We start from the raw sequence: 20078 nt of genomic DNA on the forward strand, positions 1-20078 counted from the left end.
TTAACACCTTCATGGGCATCTAAAGAGAAGTTTGCAAGCTGAGAACTGAAATGCCCTTGAAGTGTGAGGATGGGCACAGTGCCCTCCCCCAAGGTTGAGTGCCTCCGAGGTCCACACGTCAGCGGCCCGGCCACCGCCCGTTTGCCTTAGTCCTCTCTCACCAGCCTGAGCTCTTGAGGACAGTGACTGTGCCTTCCTGTGTCCCCAGCGCCTAGCACAGCACCTGACACATGGCTTGATGACTGCTGAATGAATGCTGACTGTGGCAGAAGGAGAAGATGCTATCTTCCAACTGCAAACGCAGCTGGTTGTCGTGGATACCCAGAGCCAGCCAGTCGGTGCCTTACACGCCAGCCTAGCTTCACAGAGGGATGCACGCCTGTCCGCGGCCTCGCCTGGCCTCGCCTGGCCTCGCCTGGCCTCGCCAAAACACGCAGGGGGCTCAACTAAATTTGAATTGAAGATGAACATTTCTTATCATTTCTTAGCCACGTGTGCAATGTTTGGGACATGCTTATACTAAAAGATCATTCTTCATCTTACATTCAAACTTAACTGGGCATCCCTTTTTTTTCTTTAATCTGGTAACCCTGATCTCCAGCTTTGGCCGGTCCTCTCAAAAACATGCATCACCATTAGAAGCAGCACCAGGAATGAGGTGTGGGTGGGTTGGTGCCACTGGGTTACTAACTCCCCAACGCCTAATTTGCAGAGCGGAGGGTGGACGTCAGAGGAGGAGGACAGAATTAGAATAAATCCTTCCAATCATTCGTGACAAGTGGGAAGCAAAATCTGGCCTCCTGGAGCCATCCACATCTCAGTCCCTGGAACTTGTGAATCCGTTAGCTTACTTGGCAAAAAGGACTTTGCAAATGCAATTAAATTAAGGATCTTGAAATAGGAGATTATCCTGCGTTCTGTGGGTGGGCCCCATGTCACCACACAGGTCCTTATGCCTGAGAGAGGGAGGAGGACAGTCAGGGGCAGAGAAAGAGATGCAGCCGTGGAAGCAGACGTGTGACACAGCAGGAGAAAGACTCAACTGTCCAGAGCTGGCTTGAAGACGGAGGGGCACCCGAGCCAAGAAATGTGGGGGCCTCCTCCAGATGTGGGAAAAGGCAAGGAAATCTGACCTCCAGAACTGGAAGATGAGAAAGTTCTGTTGTTCTAAGCCTCCACGTTGGTGGTAGTTTGTTACACCAGCCACAAGAAACTGATAGCAACCTTTTGTGATAGCAAGGAGAAATCGTCACTTCCTTTTTTGCCAGAGATAACGATAACCACCTCAAAGACTCCTTCTTTAGCAAAGACAGTTCATGGGACTAACCATTAGACAGTGTGCATTTGCTGACACGGTTTCATTTTCTCCCGACAGCCCTGCTATAGCCTCATATGTCATTTCTAGAAGTGGATGATTTGGGGTTCAGAGAACTTGGGTCACTTGCTTCAGGCCACCCAGCGAGCGTGGCTGCTGCTGGGTCACATGTGGTCTGGGCCGGGGCAGGGCGCAGACTGTGAATTTCCAGGCATCTCAACCACAAGCTGACCTGCATTTGAAATACACTTGCTGCGGCCTGGCTTTTTCACTTGGGAAAGAATTGACTCAATTTTTTCCTCCAATTATCCACAGAATTATGATTCTTGTTCTGTTCCTGCTTGGGTTTCACTCTTCCAGACGCCACGAGACCAAAGAAGAACCCCACACATCACACATCTGTGGTGCACTCCCCAGCTTATAAAGTGTCTCTACAGCCAACATTTCGGTGGGGCTTCACGACAGGTCAGGTAAAATGGGCAGATTTCTTCCCCTCGTTTTACAGAGAGGAAACCTGAAGTGTCGGTAAGGGCGAAGAGCTGCCTGCTCAGGCTCACGGCTTGAGAGGGTTTCCTCTGACACCCATGCACTTATGTAGAACCTGTGAGAAAGGGCTACAGAGGGCAGATGCAGAGAGTGGGAGTAAGAGAGGGACCAGGGTTTCTGGGCTGACACAGCCAGGAGTCCTTGGAGAAGAGGAAAAGAGGGGAAAGCGGCTTCTCCCTGGACGTGAGTGGTGCCACTGACCGAGACCTCAGATGTGGATTAGCTAACACCATTCGGTGGGTGCTGGTGCGCTGCCGGGCGCCCGATCACAACGCGCTTGGGACTATCCAGGCCTCCCTTTTACAGTGTGGTCTGAGGGGCTTCCAGAGCCTGAGAGGAGAGACCTGCTCCGACAGAGGAGTCCTGAGTAGCCCCTTCTGCTGGGGCCAGGAATGCGGGCTTCCCATGCCATTCTGGGTCGCTTTCAAGACTCTGCAACACAGCAGGCCCCCAAGACCACATGGAAGCTTGTTCCCTGAGCACCTCTCGCTCTCCTCCCCACCCCCACCCCCCTCAAGGGGAGACTTGAAGGCCGGGAGCTGGTGCGTCAGCAGCTGAAGAGGGAGGCTGCCTCTCCGGCCCACATCAGGGAATGCGAGGCAACGCTGTAGAAAGAGTTTGGGCTTAGGAGTCAGACTGCACTTGGATTCTTGATCTGTCACTTAACTATCTGGGTGACTCCCAAGCAACTCTTCTCAACCCTAATCAAACGTGATCCAAACCCAATGCATAGGGTTATTTTGGGAATTAAGTGACATCATGTCCAGCAAGTACTTTGCACAGTTCCTGACACAGAGCAGGTGCTCAGTTAATGAGAGTGACTACACGAATATTTATTATCAATGCTCAGTTTCCCTGAGGTTTACTAACTTGACCTGGTAAACTTATTAAATCTAGTTTCCAAGTGCAGTGGCAGAACTTTCTGCCCTGTAGCAGCCCAGGCCCTGCCTGCTCCTGAGTCAGTGGTGAACTCGGCTAGGGGCAGCTTGAAAATGGGTCACTGCCTTCTCCCCGCAGGGAGCCTTGTTTGATGCTAAGGTTCCATATGGGTTTTGTGATTCTTAAGCCGGGGTAGCAATACCTCTTCCTGTGACTAAAAATGGAAACAAACTGCTAATTCATACCCTTGAAAAAATTGGCTGCAAAGCCCGCTTTATTGATAGAGCCGTCGGACACAAACTTCATCCACATTCTGTTGGAACTGGATTTCACATCTTCCGGCTTCTCGTAGCCACAAAAATGGCCAATCAGGGCGCTCTCTTCCGTGGGGCCGTCGCGGATTTCCAGGTAGTCGTATGCGCAGCTGTCATGCCTTTCGATCTAAACAGAGAAACAGAGGCAACGTGGAAGATGACGGATGGTCCTGTTTTTTCACGTAAGAAGGGAACTTAAATAACACTCTCAAAAATCTGACCAGGAGGCAGAAGGACCCAAGCGTGTCCTGGGCTCTCCAAGCTGTCCCCTACTTGTGGAAGCCCAGGAAGAACCAAACTGTGCAGACTAAGAGACGATACACAGGGAAGAACTGTTCTGCACAACTTCCTGGGATCCCCTCCTAGACTTTCAGTTCCCCTGGGCGGTGGTCAGAAAGGAGGTGGACGCAATTTCAAAGTTGGCCAAGATTTTGATGCCAAATGTCCAGGTACAATGCACCGTGAGCTTGAAATGGTCTCTTAGGTTCCTGTTTGCAACCCACAAAATGGAAACCCATCTTTATGGAGCAGAGTGTCTAGCAGAGTTGACATTTACTTCATTCTCGGGAAGAAAACCCGAGCAGTACTCACCTCGAAAGCTTGGAAGGTAAGCCCCACGTGAAACCCTTCCGAAACCGTAATCCTCCAAACACATTCCTTGGAAGGTCTGTAGTCATCCGGGTAGTTGGGAGATTGAATCTGACCAGCATCTTTGTTAATGTCTCCCCCACACGTAGCTTTAGAAAGAGAGCCAGGAGAAGAGGAATGGGGTCCCCGGTCAGACCTTAGGAAGGAAATGAGTGGCCACCCTTATCACCACTAGGTGACTCCACGTGGCAACATTTTCATCTCCATCCAACTGAGACTGTGCCTCCGGAAAGGCACAATTTCATCTGTTTGCAACTCTGGATTTTTTTCATATAAAGAAAATAGCCAGGTAAGGCAGCGGTTCTCCACCTTTGCTGTGCATCACGATCACCTGGGGAATGTTCCAAGCTGTGGAAGCAGGGGTCACAGCCCTACAAGTTCTGAGGCGTGGGGTCTGGGGGAGCTCCAATAGCAGTGAGTTCCCCAAGTGATTCTAACGTAGAGGGTAGGGGACCGCTGACACAGGGGGACGCACGTGTGTGTGCGTACGTACACACACACACAGGTTATTTCTTTTATAAAAACAAAATCTTGGCCTCTCCAAAATTATAATTTACCCAATACGTGGAACAAACTTTAGCAGAAATGCCCTGGGGGCAGTTGCCTGGAGCCCAGACTTATTTATTTCCTCAACTCAACCACCAAGGTGGCCTCGGAGGCCCTTTCAAGAAATGTCCTCGGAGGCCCTTTCAAGAAATGTAGTTGTAAATATCCTGATGTTGCCCAAAGTCCTCTTTTCATCAATGAAACAAACAGAGGCCCAGAGAGGTTAGGTCCTTTGCTCAGGCTCACACAGCTCTTCGGAGGCTGCTCTCCCGGGCTCGGGGTTCTCAATCCCGGACAGGCCCCCCCACGCAGCTGCACTGGAATGGAGTTCAGCGGGGTGGTGACAGGTAGACGACACCTGTCCTGAAGGAGGCACAGCTGGCCCCCTCTGCTTCCAGAGTGCGGAGGAAGGGGCCCCGGGGGGGGGAACGCCTCAGCCCAGCCCCTGTGGGGGGTACCCCCACCCTCCTGGCTCTGGCAGCTTCCACGCATGCCTGGGGGGCGCTGCATGTGAAGGTCAGGGCACATCAAGGGCTCCCCGGGGGGCTTCTGTCCTCGTGAACACACCTTCGTACACCGCGAAGAAACCCCTGCCCAAGATGCCACTGCTGCTCCTGAACTCCACCCAGAGCCGGCTGTCCGTGGAGGTGAGGGGCTCCGGCACTTCATCGCCGCAAAACCTACCTGGGAAGTGGAAAAGACTGGTCAGGCTGCCGCAGCCAGCAACAAGAGACTCATTACAGACCCACAGGAAGCGGCGTTTCTTCAGTGGCGCTCCAGGTGAGCAGGAACCTTGGCCGTGGCGACCCATCCTGTCGCGCATACAAGAACAAAGGACGGAAGGAGGCAGTCACGCAGCCTGTGTGTCTCTTCCAGGCCGGCTTCAAGAGCATTCCAGACTCCAGTCACTAAAGTACCCAGAGTAAGCCCGGGCACCCCCTCCTCTGCCACGTGGGTCGGGTACGGGTGCTGCGGGCGTGGGGGGTAACGGTCTGAGGCCACGATGAACATTTCCTCCCTCGGTATTTCCTACTACATACGTGCCCTTTTTGGGGGTGCGGCATGCCTTTGGGAAGACATTCTGCTTTCCTTGCCTCAGAAACGGGATGCCAGAGAACATATGACAAAAAAATCAAATCTTCTAGGCTCTTGAATTTCACAAGCCTAGTCACAATTACAAACGTTTGAAAGAGGACTCAATGAGTGAGAGCACATTCTTCCATTTTCACCCTTGTAGTCTTAGAAAGATTGCTAGGACAGATGAGTGACGGACCCAGGGAGAGAGAGGATTAGAGAGGGGACCATGGACCGTCTAGAAGGACCCCATATGCTGTCCCACCCTGAGCTATGACCCTTGATGGAAAAGGATGATAGAGACCCTGAATGGGTTTAAGGATCTGGAAGAAGGACACAAAAGCAAAAATGGACTACTGGGACTTCATCAAGATAAAAAGCTTCTGCACAGCAAAGGAAAAAAATCAATAAAACTAAAAGGCAACCTACAGAATGGGAGAAGATATTTTCATGACATAGCTGATAAAGGGCTAGTACCCAAAATATCTAAAGAACTTATCAAACTCAACACCCAAAAAACAAATAATCCAGTCAAGAAATGGGTCGAAGACATGAACAGACATTTCTCCAAAGAAGACATACAAATGGCCAACAGATACATGAAAAAATGCTCAACATCCCTGGGCATCAGGGAAATACAAATCAAAACCACAATGAGATACCACCTCACACCAGTCAGAATGGTTGAAATTAACAAGTCAGGAAGCAACAGATGTCAGCAAGGATGTGGAGAAAGGGGAACCTCCTTACACTGTTGGTGGGAATGCAAGGTGGTGCAGCCACTCTGGAAAACAGTATGGAGGTTCCTCAAAAAGTTAAAAATAGAGTTACCCTACAATCCAGCAATTGCTTTACTAGGTATTTATCCAAAGGATACAAAAATAATTATTTGAAGGGGCTCCTGCATCCCAATGTTTATAGCAGCAATGTCCACAATAGCCAAACTATGGAAAGAGCCCAGATGTCCACGGACAGACATTACTCAGCCATCAAGAAGAATGAAATCTTGCCATTTGCAATGATGTGGATGGAACTAGAGGGTATTATGCTAAGCAAAATAAGTCAGTCAGAGATAGACAAATACCATATATGATTTCACTCACATGTGGAATTTTTAAGAAACAAAGCAGATGAACATAGCGGAATGGAAGGAAAAATAAAATAAGATAAAAACAGAGAGGGAGGCAAACCATTAAGAGACTTTAACTATAGGGAACAAACTGAGGGCTGCTGGAGGGGAGGTGGGTGGGGGGGATGGGGTAAATGGGTGATGGGCATGAAGGAGGGCACTTGATGGAATGAGCACTGGGTGTTACATGCAAGTGATGAATCACTGAATTCTATTCCTGAAACTAATACATTAACTAACTTGAATTTAAATAAAATCTTTAAAAAATAATAAAAATTAAAAAAAAATAAAAAAAGGATCTGGGAGAAGGACAGAACTGTGCCCCCAGTCACTGGGCAGAGCCTGAAGGGGCAACAAGATCTTAGATCCCCATAAACCTGGGGTCAGAATAGGAGCATTGACATGGTTCATCCAGACATTAGGCCAGGAGACAGGCATGCAGAGTTCTTCAGGCAAAGGGGGTATGGAGGTTACTTTCCCATAGTCCAGAGGATGTGGGGAGCCACAGGACATCACCCACTGAATGTCTTCTAGGGAGATGTGGACTCAGCACTGATCTGAACTGGCCTAGAGTTGAGACAAGAAGAGGCCCAGCAGCCACTTATGATTCTGTGCTCAGACAGAGGGCTGGAGACCAGGCATGAGAACATCCAGCAAAGCCAGCTGGGATGGCAATATGGATGCATCCCTGCCACCATGCCTTGGCAGAAAGTATATCCCTTATCGGACCCCTCAAGGGAAGAAAACACAATCTGACTGAAATTAACTTCCCACTACCTGATAGAAAGGGGCTCAGAATTGCTGTTGAAATTCTGTTATGGAAAAAATACAAATAAATGTATATTCCTCAGACACTCAGATCCAAGTCTGAAATTTGGATCTTCTACAGAGGAAGAGGCCGGTGGCCATGCCTTCCCAGTGTATAGTAATCCTTGACTCTATAATTCCTAATGCCATCTAAAGATGGCAGCCACGGCAGGACAGGAATGGGGTTGGGGTGGGACATGAGCTGAGTTGTACTGATCAGTTCACAACACAGACCAGTCAAGGTCTATTTGGACTGGAAGTCATGGTTCTCTCAAGCACTGACTACAGAGTCACTCAAAAATCCATTTAATATTGGGGAAATGGGGAGTGACTGTTAATGAATATGGATGTGTTTTCTTTTGGGGTGATGAAGATGTTCTAAAATTGATTATGATGATGGTTGGTTGCACAACTCTGTGAACATACTAAAAATCGTTGACTTGTTTACTTTAAATGGTGAGTTGTATTATATGTGAATTATATCTCAATATTTTTTATGTCTATTCAACAGATATTTAGTGGGTACTCCCTTATTGCCAACACCACTTGAAGTTATAACTCTCCTTTCCCTTCTGAGAAATGGGGGGAGTGAGGTTTGGGGAGGAATAAAGACCACTGTGGACATTTCCTGATGGCCAACTGTGGATACATTCTTTGGGGAGACATGGGGTAGAAGCTGCTAATCTTCTGTTTCCTTCCGATTCTGGCCACCTGCAGCTCTTTGGATTTGGTGAGCTTAACATTAAGTTAGATGAGCTGAAACTTCTGCCAAGAATTTGGCAAGGAACAATCCATCAGAAGCCTATAAATTTTCAGTAATGGTTACTCTGGCATGGCCAATGAGTGTCAATTAAGTCTTGGAAGCACCACGTAAGCGTGGGGAAGTATTGCTTACCAGTGAGGAGACAGGGCTGCTGAACAGCATTGCAACAACGTGGGGTCACAAAAGGAATTCCTTCTTAGCCAAACCAAGTTTCAAGTCCAAATCTCTCCTTTTAAAACCCCAGCTGTCACAGCCGCTGGAGACTGTTTCCAAAAAAGAGAGGGACTTCCTATACCTGCCTTGCTGCCTAAGAACCCAACCAGATGAGATGAACCATCACCATTGGACCATAGGACAACCCCGGTCTGCTCACTACTCTGGAGGAGGGAGGAATTACTGCAAAGCCAGACTTGGTAGGATAAATTACAGATTATTTCTAAGTAACTTCTCTCCCCCAATCACCGTGTAACTCTTAACTAAAACCCTCTACTTTGTCCCCTGACTCTTCTCTCAACACTCTCATCTCCACCGTAATGGTTCTAACGAAAGCCCTTTGTTAGCGAGCATGACCCTGTCCTAAGCACCTTACGCAGATGATCTAACTGCATCCTGCTCCCCCCGGAATTAGGTACTATTAGTAATCTAGGTTATGAGAAAACCGAGGATTGAAGAATTTGAGTTGAGTTACATGCATTTTTGAGTTACACTCAAAGTTGTAAGTGAAGCAGGACTTGAACCTCTGCAGTCTGGGATCTTGACCTTCCTCATCAACTTTACCTCCTACTTCATTAACCACGGCCACCATCATCAAAAGGAACTTCTCTGTTTGGGGTGGGATTCTGGACACAGTCCGCTTTTGGATGAACAAATATGAAACCTGCTCTCTGGGAATGTACACATTGTTCCCGGTTTGGACACAGACATTTAGGAACAAGGATCAAAGCCTCCAACCATACGGAGAGCTTGTGGTGATGCCAATCTGGCTGTCTGACTCCCGCCATCGTTTCTGCTCATTTGGGAGACTGCCCCGGCCCAGGGAGCCCCAGGAGTGGGGCCACGCGACACCGATTGGCCGGCCTGGTCTTTCTGAACTTCCCCCCCGCCACTGCAGGGAATGGGGGGAGAGGGGCTTTTGTGTGCATGGCAGTGTTACAGAATGCCCAAAGACAGTTCTGCATAAAAAAGTACATTGTTCGAGTAATTCCTCCAGCAGAAATAAGGGAGGGGAATCCAATTAACACGACAGTATTTAAGTTTACTGGTAAATTCTCTTTGTAGCACCGCACCCCACCCCCCCGCCCCGTTCCTCCCCACTTCAGGTACAGTCTCACGAGTGACCCCTGAAATAGAAAAACCAATTTGATACCTTTAACCAGCTGTGAACTATTCTCATTCTACTTACATTTCTCTTTAATCACTTTGTGAAACGGTGGGTCCCAAACAGCCCCCTTCCAAGAGAATGAACAGGCTGGGCAGAAGCTGGACTAGAGAAAAGGTGGCAAATCCCTAAACCGAATCTGGTTCCTGGCTTTGGAGGAGGAGTTTAATAAGGATATCAAGAAGAGGAAATGCAGATGAGGACACTACAAGTGGGCTCCATGGGGAGTCATAAAGGGTTCATTCATAAAAAGTTATGCGTCCATTATGCCTGGATTTTCACACACTGCCCTGGGAAAATATGCAATGCACAGTTTTTCAGAGCAAGATGCATACTTTCACAATCCACCCTAATCCGCTCTCCCTCCTGCCAAAGGGGCATTGACCTGCCTCCTCCCAGCAGATTTCATGGCACTGACCCCTCCCAGGGACCAGCTCGGCCCACACAATACACTTGTTCCAAACACAAAAGTGCACTAACAACTGCATTTGGAAACATCAGAGCAGGGCCAAATAGTTGGCAAAGGAGAATTCCTGCAAACGAAGAATGACGGTTACAGGCACTGGGCCATGCCTTGGCTGAGACACACTCAGCACACACACACACACACACTGCAAAAGTGTGTAAAATATGAGCCAAAAAAAACCTCACACAAAACCCAAACAAAACAAACCGTCACCGACAACAACGAATGGCAAAAGCCCCAACTCACCCATGAAAGTGTAACCAGAAACACCAGGATCTGCGGTGAGAAAATTCTTGTTTCAAGTTCAAGAAAAGGGAATCCCTGGAAATGTCTCTGGCTGTGCCCACTCTCAGGAGCGTGTCTCGGCCCTCTCTAGGGAACTTCAGTAAAGGAGAGCTTGCTTCCCCTGAGCCCTTTGAGGCTACTGCATTCCTCCAGGGCGGGGGGTGGGGGGGTGGGGGGGTTAGGGTTGCCAGATTTCCCAAACAAAAATACAGGAAGGCCAGTCACATTGGAATTTCAGATAAACACTGAATCACGCATCTTATCTGACCATCCTACGGGGATGCCCTTCTCAGATGCAGCAGTCCCCACTCCCCATGACCAGGGCCTCTGAGTTCTGGTCTCATCTCAGCCCCTAGCTAGCTGTGTGGACTTAGCGAGTGGGTCCACACTCGAGGAGCATGATTTCCTGGGGAAGGTGTGGGATAAGTGGGGATAAGATCTCTAGATCAAGATAACACTCTAAGATCCCTGCCAGGTTGAGGGGTCCATGATTCCATGTTGTCACTGAAACTCATCCCACACAGCCTTTTGTAGTTTTTTAATTATAAAATACTACCTGAATGCATTCTTGTGAAAGATGTAGGACGACCCAGAAGTATACAAACCAAACCACCAAGCTGCCCAGCACCTCTGTGTTGCCTTTCTCAGGGGTAACCAGCTTCGGCTGTTTGATAAGCACCCTTGCAGTCCCCTTTCTATGTATGTGGTGCTAACAAGCACCCAAGCACATACATTTACAGAGAAGCAGGATCATTCCCTGACCCGGCTCTTGGGGATTCTGATTCGGTAGTCTCCTAAGGATCTGTATTCATAGACATCTTCCCAGCAGATGCTGATATCCAGCCAGGTTCAGGAACCTCTGCTACCCAGAATGTCGCCCTCCGTCTTTTTGCCACACCCAGTCAGTATTAACTCTAAAGCCATGCCTCCTTCGCTGCTAGCATGCACGAGACGGGAAGCAGAAATCCAGGACAGGCAGCCTCCACCTTGCCATCAGGTAACCAAACCCATTTGTCCTATAGCGTGCACACTCCTGTCTGTGCCTGGCTTGCCTACCGCGACGGCGAACTACCCCACTGATGATGGCAGTAACCTGGTACCCCCACGCAGAGCCTGCCATGGCTGCTTTCTTGAGCGCAAGGGCACACAAATTCCTATCTGTTTGTACCTCTAGGAATTTAAACTCACGGTCCTCTGGACAGAGGGGTTTAGGTGCTATTCCCAATGAAAGCTGACCTGGCTGAGACCCTAATACAGAGCTTAGTATCTGCCAGGCCCCCTCGGGTCCAGCCAGACCCTCTGTCCCTATCTCTTCTGACTTGAAGTCAGGCTTGGTCTGGCCACGGAACTCCCCAGCTTAACTCTCCTCCTCTCCTCCTGTTTCCATCTCTCGTCTGCTGTCCCAACAGCAGCTCACTCCCAAGCCAGCCATTCACAGCATAACCGGTGTGGCTTTTCTGCCCATGTGAGGATATGCCAGGGACAAAGATCTCACTGAGGGCTTAGACTTGTCAACCTGGAAGCCCACCCTACTACTGCTCTAAAAATGAGGACAATCCACTATCAGCCAAAACCATTCCATCTGGCTCCTTTTAATCTGCCTCCCTCCCTGGCTCAGCTGTTGCTATTCCTGAGCCAAATGAGTCCCTATGTCCATTCCCAGGACACCATGCAATTGGTTCTCTATACTTTCATCTTTTTGGGTCACCCATGGGAGATTGCAGATTGGCGACCAATCCTGAATGAGCTGACCTTTCTCCTTATGCCACCTGCCCACTGCCTCTCGCTGAAAGGTCCAAGTTGCCTTTTCACATATGAGTTCATGCACTGTGCATCTCCCAGAAAGGGTACATGCTTATTGTAGAAAAATTAGAAAATATAGCTAAACCAGGAAAAACAGAATAAAACAAATTTTTAAGAGAGAGAGAGGGCATACAGGGTAGAGGGTGGGGAAGGTGCAGAGGGAGAGGGAGAATCCTTGAGCAGACTCCACGCCCAGAGCAGAGCCCGACATAGGGCTCTATCTCATGACCCCGAGACCATGACCTGAGCCGAAATCAAGAATCGGACACCTAGGGGCGCCTGGGTGGCTCAGTCGTTAAGCATCTGTCTTCAGCTCAGGTCATGATCCCAGGGGTCCTGGGATCGAGCTCCGCATCAGGCTCCCTGCTCCACGGGAGGCCTGCTTCTCCCTCTCCCACTCCCCCTGCTTGTGCTCCCTCTCTCGCTGTCTCTCTCTGTCAAATAAATAAGTAAAATCTTAAAAACAGAATCGGACGCCTAACCAGCCAACTGAGTCACCAGGCATCCCCAGAATAATTTTTTTAAGAAAGTGCTCCATCATCCTGAAATAACCACTGTGTTATTTATTTATGTTTATAATTTTACTTGATATTTATACTGTAGATCACAAAATGGTTTCTTCCAGGTGAATCCAACCTGTACATGTTTTAATTTTAATTTTGTTTTGAGTAATTCTGGTCAAGATATTCACCGTTCACTTTGCCACACTCCCCCCCCACTCCTTCGTTTATTATGCCAACCCCATAGCCCTCATGTAGGTCTTATTTCTGAGGGCATCTGAGTTTGCAAAACCTGCAAAATATACATATACATGTGTTTTTATTAAAATGGAATTCAACTGCATGTTCTCTTTTGTAACACCTTTTTGTGTAACAACGTACAGGAACCCCTTCCTATATTAATAAGTAGGCACTTCCACCTTTATTTTTAGTGGCTGAATAGTTTTCCCCTGGAAAGATGTATTCCAATGTTTTCAGCGAACCCACACTGTTGAACATTTAAACTGTTTTCCATTTTTCCTGCTCCAGTGAACAACCCCATAGCTAGAACTTTGCACACTTCCTTAATTGGTTCCTTAGGATACATTCGAAGAAGTGGAATTGCTGGGTTGAAGGGCCATCTCAGTCTTAAAAGCTTTTTTTTTTTTTTTTTTAAAGATTTTATTTATTTATTTGAGAGAGAGAGCACATGAGAGAGGGGAGGGTCGGGAGGGTCAGAAGGAGAAGCAGACCCCCCACCGAGCAGGGAGCCCGATGTGGGACTCGATCCCAGGACTCCAGGATCATGACCTGAGCCGAAGGCAGTCGCTTAACCAACTGAACCACCCAGGCGCCCCGAGAGCCGGGCAGTTCTTAATCAAGTGCAGCCATGCCTCTTCTCTCTGCCCTCCTGCTCCCTTCTGGCCCTGCTCTCCTCTCTCTCGCTCAGGGATATGTGCTCTCCCCTCAGACCCTCCTCTGTCTTTTTTTTTTTTTTTTAAGATTTTATTTATTTATTTGAGACAGAGAATGAGAGACAGCACGAGAGGAAAGAGGGTTAGAGGGAGAAGCAGACCCCCCGCTGAGTGGGGAGCCCTATGTGGGACTCGATCCCAGGACTCCAGGATCATGACCTGAGCCGAAGGCAGTCGCTTAACCGACTGAGCCACCCAGGCGCCCCATTAAAAGCTTTTAACATGTGTTGCCAAATGGAGTGTTCAGAGTTTTACAAGGACACCGACCCTTGAGGGCTTCCTGTGACGGCTGTCAGGACGGGCCCTTCCACACATTAATGGCGTCACACAGACAGCCCATCACCCCTCTCCCACGGTTTTCTCAAGTTAACTCACCCAACAGGGGCGCTTTTCTCCAATAACCATCCCGGACCTCCACATAGTCGTACCAGCACAGGCGGCTTTTAAACAAATCCATGGATGTGAAGTTTAGGATGATCTGTAAAGAGTGACCGTAAAGTGAGCTTTGGCAGCAGAGCCCGCGGAGTTTCGAAGACACAGCTTGCATGCCTGTGTTCTCACATTACCCTTTAGCATACAGAGCTCTCAGACCACGGTAGGAGTGTCCTCACAAAGACACACTCACAGGAAACCTCGTGACATTAAATAATAAACCCTAAGCAGGATGGGGAGTAAACAGAGGAGATGGGTCCTCTGGTTCTGTCCTGGGGAATAACTTGAGCTTTTGAAGTCACTAGGTGGTTTATAGAAAACAGGATGCATTAAAAAGATGGGCCGGGAGGCACTGAGCCTGGGGATTTAGAAGGAGGTAAGGGGTCAGTGCAGTTCAGAGATACGAAAAGATCTTATAACATCATCAATCATTCCAAAGGGCCTGGGGTTAGCCTGAGTGCATCTGAGCACCACCGTGATCAGTGTCCCCTCGGCCATGACCTCACTCTTTTGAGACGTGGTGTATCCAATAGCCTTCCTATAGTTAGTCTGTTCATTCGTTCGTTCCTGCATTCATTCTTTCATTCATTCACCTCACCATTGTTAGTTGATCACCTACTATGTGCCCGTCTGTGTTGGCCAATTGAGATCGAAAGATCAGCAAGATAGGGTTCTTGCCTTTAGAGAGCTCAGAGAACACAGATGTGTCAGGCCAGTTAGAACACTCTTGAACAAATGCTGAAAAAGAGGGATGCACAGGAAGGGAACCCTGCAGCCCCGAGGAGGGGGAAATAGATGCTGCCCAGGATATTGAAGAAGGCTTCTCAGAAGAGATGGCATTTACCTAAGGGGAATAGGGGCCCAGGGGCAGAGACACGGGGCAAGAGGACATTTTGGTGAGAGGGACTGACATGAGCTCAGGTAAGGAGAGTTTGGGGAATTGTGTAGGTTGTGCTATGTGTATCTGGAGTGGGGAGGCAGGGGCGTGGAGAGGAGTGAAGGCTGGGGAGCTGGGGGTTCAGATGGACTAGGAAGGAAGGGTTCAGTTCTTCTGGACATGCTGAGGTCATTCAGTGGATGCCCCATCCACGAAGAGTGGAAGGGGCTGGGTGGCCCTGTGGACTTGGCACACAGGTAATGTTCCCACAAGCCTGCTACCCTTCCAGTTTGGGGCGCCCCTTCGCCCCATGGCGTGCCCACCCATGTCTGCCACACTCAGCATGTCCCTGCACCATCACTTCTCCGCTCTCTTCGCTCACCAGGGGCCCACTGAAGGCAGCCCTGCCTGGTCACTGCAGCCCTGATCCTGTGCCTTATCCCATTTGGTCCCCCGCCCTGAGCCAGCTCATCTCTCTCCTCTGTCCACTGGCCACTTGCTTTTATATTCAGGCAGCCCCAGGTCCCTCTGTTTCTAAGCAAAGGCCCAGGTTGTAGGGCTGCAGGTCAAAGTTTCGGTGCCTTCCCGGCCAGATTGAAAGGACTGTTATTCATTTGTCCCATCCTCCATGGCCCCCCTGCTTTGAACCTCCTCTCTCTGGGCTTCAGCACACCTGTCCTCTCTCCGCTGCTCTCCGGCCTCGGCTGGCTCCTGTCCTCCCCGCTCCCTGGTGACTGTGAGGGCCCCTCAGTGCAGCAGCATTTCCCTTCCGGCTTCCCTGTGCGCAGGTGACACCAGGCACCGGGGTGCAGCCCCTTGCTGTCATCTCTACTTCACCCCTATTGTTTATCCCCGATGCTGACAGGCTTCCTTCCCTTAAGATGTCTGTGTGCCCTGCCGCAAGCCTGTCCCCATCGTTCCTGCCAACATGATTTCTGAACTCCTCCCTGCCGTGCCCTGGCCCCTTCTGCGCTCTAGGGCTTCTAGATCAATCTTGCACTTACATCTCATGTTTATCCCCTCCTATGTTCAGAAAACTTCAGTGGCTCTCCCTGCCTCCATCCCATTAATTAAACTCTCTGCTTACCTTCCAGAGCCTCCAGCGTCCATCCTATGTGACCTTATTTCCCCACGTGCCCTGAGGGATCCTGTTAATGGAAGCTTCCCCAGGCCCAGGTCCAGTGCCCTCTGCTTCCTCCCCGAGTCTTTCTCTGACTGCCCGAATGGACACAGCCTCTCCCTCCTCGGGTCCCCCTCCCCGGCCTTTTATAGTGACTGTGGAGCAGGTGTTTTTAGAGTCAGGCAGATCTGGACTTCTCAGTTCTACCACTTACTAGCTCTGAGATCAGACTACCACTTACTAGCTCTACCGCTCACTTGCCCGCTTGGATGTTTAGTTTCCTTTTTCTGCGAAACAACACGCACACCATTGGGTTATTGATGGGCTGCATGAAAAACTGTATATTGAGTGTATCATGCTATGTCTGACACATAATAGGCACTCAATAAATGCAGCTTTAAAAAATCAAGCCACACTGAGTGCACACTTAGTGCTCCACAAACCGACACCCTAAGTACACTTCACAGGCTGCCTGTCTTAATTAGCCTCGAGTGTCCACACCTTCCTTTGGGCCAATCCCACCCAATGTTCAGGTCTCAGGACAAGTAGCACCTTCTTCCACAAAGCCCTCTGATCTCCTATGAAATGAAGAGGGATGACCGGAAAATAATAGGCCAGCTCCTCTCCTGTGTTGTACAGTGTGTGTGTGTGTGTGTGTGTGTGTGTGTGAGTTGTCACTCTTCTTTCAAACTACACCAGTAGTTCTCAATGCTGCTTGCAGACTAGTACCACCTCAAAAGTGCAAAACATAATATAGGGCCAAGCAAATGCCCCTCCTTCAATGAAATCAGACTCCCTAGAGGTAAGGGTAGGGGGGACCCTAAACTAAACTCTAAGTCTCTTGAAGACAGGGATTGTAAATTAGATTTCTTTTTTATCTCCCACTGTGCTCATGTTCAGGCAGAAGGGCTCAGTCATATTGACTAGCTGGTTGCAATATAATTCTTTAGCTTTTCAAATTTTCAGAAAGAAAATGTTATTACAACTTCCTTAGTAACACATTCATGATCGAACTGAATGGGATAATTATTCAGGCTAATTATTTTAAATATGTAAGGGCACCATAAAGACCATAGGAGAAGAGGTGATAAACAAGAGGTGATACTTGAATCAATCAAGTTTGCTAATTACTAGCAGCTCTGGGGAAGGCTGGGTGAAGCAGAAATGGAAATAATTGGTACAGGAAGTTCAATGCTGTATATTCTCCCTGCCCCCCAGTTAGCAATAATAATTAAGGCTTGATGAATCTTGTGCAGTTCAAACACATCACATAGCCTCTGCTCTGTCAGGCAATTCAACGATTTGGGGATTGCTGGATCACGTCCTCCTCCTTCTTCCTGCCTCCCTCTCTTCGACGCTGCCAGCAGGCACAGAGGTGGTACATCCACCTGAGAAAGACAAGCCTGGAGTCTCTCAGGCTCAAGATGACAACCACACTGTCATAAATGCTTAGAGCCAGAGGAAGAGTTGCATGTGGGTGCTGTGTGGGAGCACACGTATACGTGAGCATGTGTGTGTGAATGCATGCTCAAATGCCTATTAGCCTGACCCCTTTGTGAAATAATATAGGATGATGGCTAAGCATCCAGGTTCTCACCTGGGTTCAGATCCCAACTTTGCAACAAACTGAGTAGACTTAGGCAAGGCCATTTCCTTACCTGAAGAATTAATGTGTTAATAGCACCTATCACATGAAGTTCTGAGGATTAAAAGAGATAATCCACATAATATGCTGAGAAAAGCACCCAGGCCATAGAAAACATTTAAATGGACATTTTTAATGGTTATGAATTAGGACTACCTGAAGGTTGGCTACAGGCATCCAAAAATCCATCACCCCCACGGGGATGCAGGTTTTTCACTTGGCCACTCATCCATTCACATGCCCATTCAACAAATACTTTTTGTGTGACTATGTGCCACGGGCTGTGTTGGGTGCTGGAGACCTCGGGGTGAACAGTCTCTGTCCTCAGTGAGTTTAGGGTCGAGAAGGCAGACAGCCAAATAAACCAGCAGTCAAGATACTGTGAGACAGGCTTCGACAGGTATGACTATATGGAGCCTGACCCAAGGGATGGAGAGGGCATCCCAAAGACATCAGAGTCTAGTCTTGGATTTGAAGGGAGGTGTGAAAACACATACACACACACAAGTTTTAGGAATGCAGAAGCCCCAGGTCCCAGTTCTATATTTTACTGTGAATTTGGGCAATTTTTTAAATGTCTGAGCCTCAAATTCCTTATCCATATAATGGATATGAAGAGATGCATCCTGCAGTAGGTTTGAGAACATACCACCCTTGGACCAGGGCAAAAGAAGCTGCTACCTTGGCTCAGCTCTACAGGGAATCTGGAGGGAATCATGGAATCTTCAGACCCAAAGGATTGTGCTCACCCAGAGCTTGCATAGTTCCTAGACCTCACTCCAGGTGCCCAGGACCCTGGAGTTCCTGTCCAAATGGCCTTGAGCCCACTTCCAGAGCATGCAGAGATCTCTGCCCTGAATCCACACTCCCAGAGTAGACAGCACATCTAACCAGCCCGCTTCTACTGGAGGAATAGCTGTTTGCAAGGTAGGAGTGCGGAGTGTTTGGGAGAGTGGGCTGGAGTGTCGCCAGGGGTGCTCCTGAGATGAAATGGGGGGCTGAGAAGAGAAGGAGGGGCCGGCTGTGGGTTGGGGCTAGCTCTCCCCACATTGCTCCTTCCAGAGCAACACTCTGAGGTGTCAAGGAATTCTCAATTGGATCCTCGCCTTCCAAGGCATTCTGATGGTGTATTTATCAAGGAGGAAGGATAGAGTCTACTTTGTTTTACAAACTGTGAGCCTGATCTCTAATTCACGTGGACATTTTGCTTCTAGGCCGCCGTTTGTATGATCCTGGCTGAAAGTGCAGAGATCATGTTAGGCAAGCTAGCTCAGCGGCTGGTACGTAGTGGGTGCTCACAGCGTAAGAGCTGCTCTTACTACTATTAATAAGAGTACAAGGCCCCACACCTTACCCAACTAAAGAAAGCTATGTCATTTCCTGAGGTGGTTTCACACCTACCTTTTCCCCCGGAGTGACCGATATCCTCCAGACACAGTGGGAGTAAGAAGGGTAGCCATTTGGGAAACCAGGTGCAGAAAAATTTCCTGTTGTGTCCTGCAGGGTCTCCCCACACGCTGCACAAGCAAAACAATGACTGTGATTTGGGCAGACACGCTCCCCACCTAAGCAGCTCCCTGCGCCAGGCTGCTGAGCAAGCAACAGCCCTTGACCAGCCAAAGCCCTCGGGATGCATCGGTGAGAAGCATGTCAGGCAGATCGACAACTTTTTTCTGGCTAATAAAAGTGAAAATAGGGTCTGGGCGCCAAAAAGTAAGACCCAGGGGTTCCTTCTGAGGCTCTCAGGATTGAGCATGGCCTTGAGCATGGTGGGCAAGTTTCCCAGCCTTGCTGGGCCTTAGTTTTCTTGTCTGTAAAATGGGCAGGAGCTGCCTGAAGGGTTAATGACATGGATCAGCTCGGTGCTTGGCACACAGTGCGTGCGCCACACAAAGTACAAGTAGGTGAAGCAACAAGACAAAGAAAACACTTGGAAACTCATTTCATGAGAAACTTCTTAGTTTGAATCTTGCCTCTTCTTTTTCTGCTACCTATCTCTGAATGAGCTACCAAATAAACAGTCAAGAAAACACAAAGACCAGAGGTATGGGAAGCTCTTCCGCCCTTGAATGTTTGAGGGTTGCCTGGTCATAAGTCCAGAACCTAGTCCTTATGTATGTGAAAAATATTTCCTCTAATTTGTCCTTAAAAAAAAGGTACCTCATATGAGTAAGCTTGGGAGCTGCAGGTTCCTTACCGCCTGACCCCCGGGGACTCAGACCCCAAAGACAAAGACGTTGGTTTGCTGCATGCCCCTCTTCCCAAGGGTCGCCCCCAAAGTGTGGGAAACAAACATCCTTACCCATATCTGCCTACATGCAATCCAACCTCCACTCGGCAAAGACCCCACTTTTAGTTACTACTTGAAATTACTGGAAGCTGCAGTTTGGGAGCCGCAGGAAGGAATAGCTAGAGAGCGGCCCGTCATCAGCCTCAGGAAATCCTGGATGTCGGGGCTTCAATATCACGTTACCGAACAACTGCCAGGCATCATGAGGATTATGCCCGGCAGTCAACACCCCCAAGGGTTCCACGGAAATTATTTTAGAATAATCATCAACATTCTGCAAGAATAGATACATTACTATAAGGCTCCAT

The 20078-nt window shown here is 48.9% G+C and overlaps 1 protein-coding gene across 1 annotated transcript in view; it reads right to left on the bottom strand.

Annotated features, from left to right (window-relative positions):
• The window catches only part of TLL2 (tolloid like 2), a 116772-nt gene that overhangs the window by 16566 nt on the left and 80128 nt on the right, over window positions 1–20078 (bottom strand). Inside the window, exons 9-13 of the mRNA XM_035026106.1 lie at window positions 18882–18997; window positions 13782–13884; window positions 4816–4932; window positions 3646–3791; window positions 2986–3181 (exon numbers count right to left, since the gene is read on the bottom strand). Of these exons, the coding sequence (XP_034881997.1) occupies window positions 2986–3181; window positions 3646–3791; window positions 4816–4932; window positions 13782–13884; window positions 18882–18997 (678 nt within the window). The remainder of the gene's footprint in view (window positions 1–2985; window positions 3182–3645; window positions 3792–4815; window positions 4933–13781; window positions 13885–18881; window positions 18998–20078) is intronic.

Source organism: Mirounga leonina, unplaced genomic scaffold, assembly GCF_011800145.1.
Source record: "Mirounga leonina isolate KUSES-001 unplaced genomic scaffold, KU_Mleo_1.0 Mir_114, whole genome shotgun sequence".
Lineage (NCBI taxonomy): Eukaryota > Metazoa > Chordata > Mammalia > Carnivora > Phocidae > Mirounga > Mirounga leonina.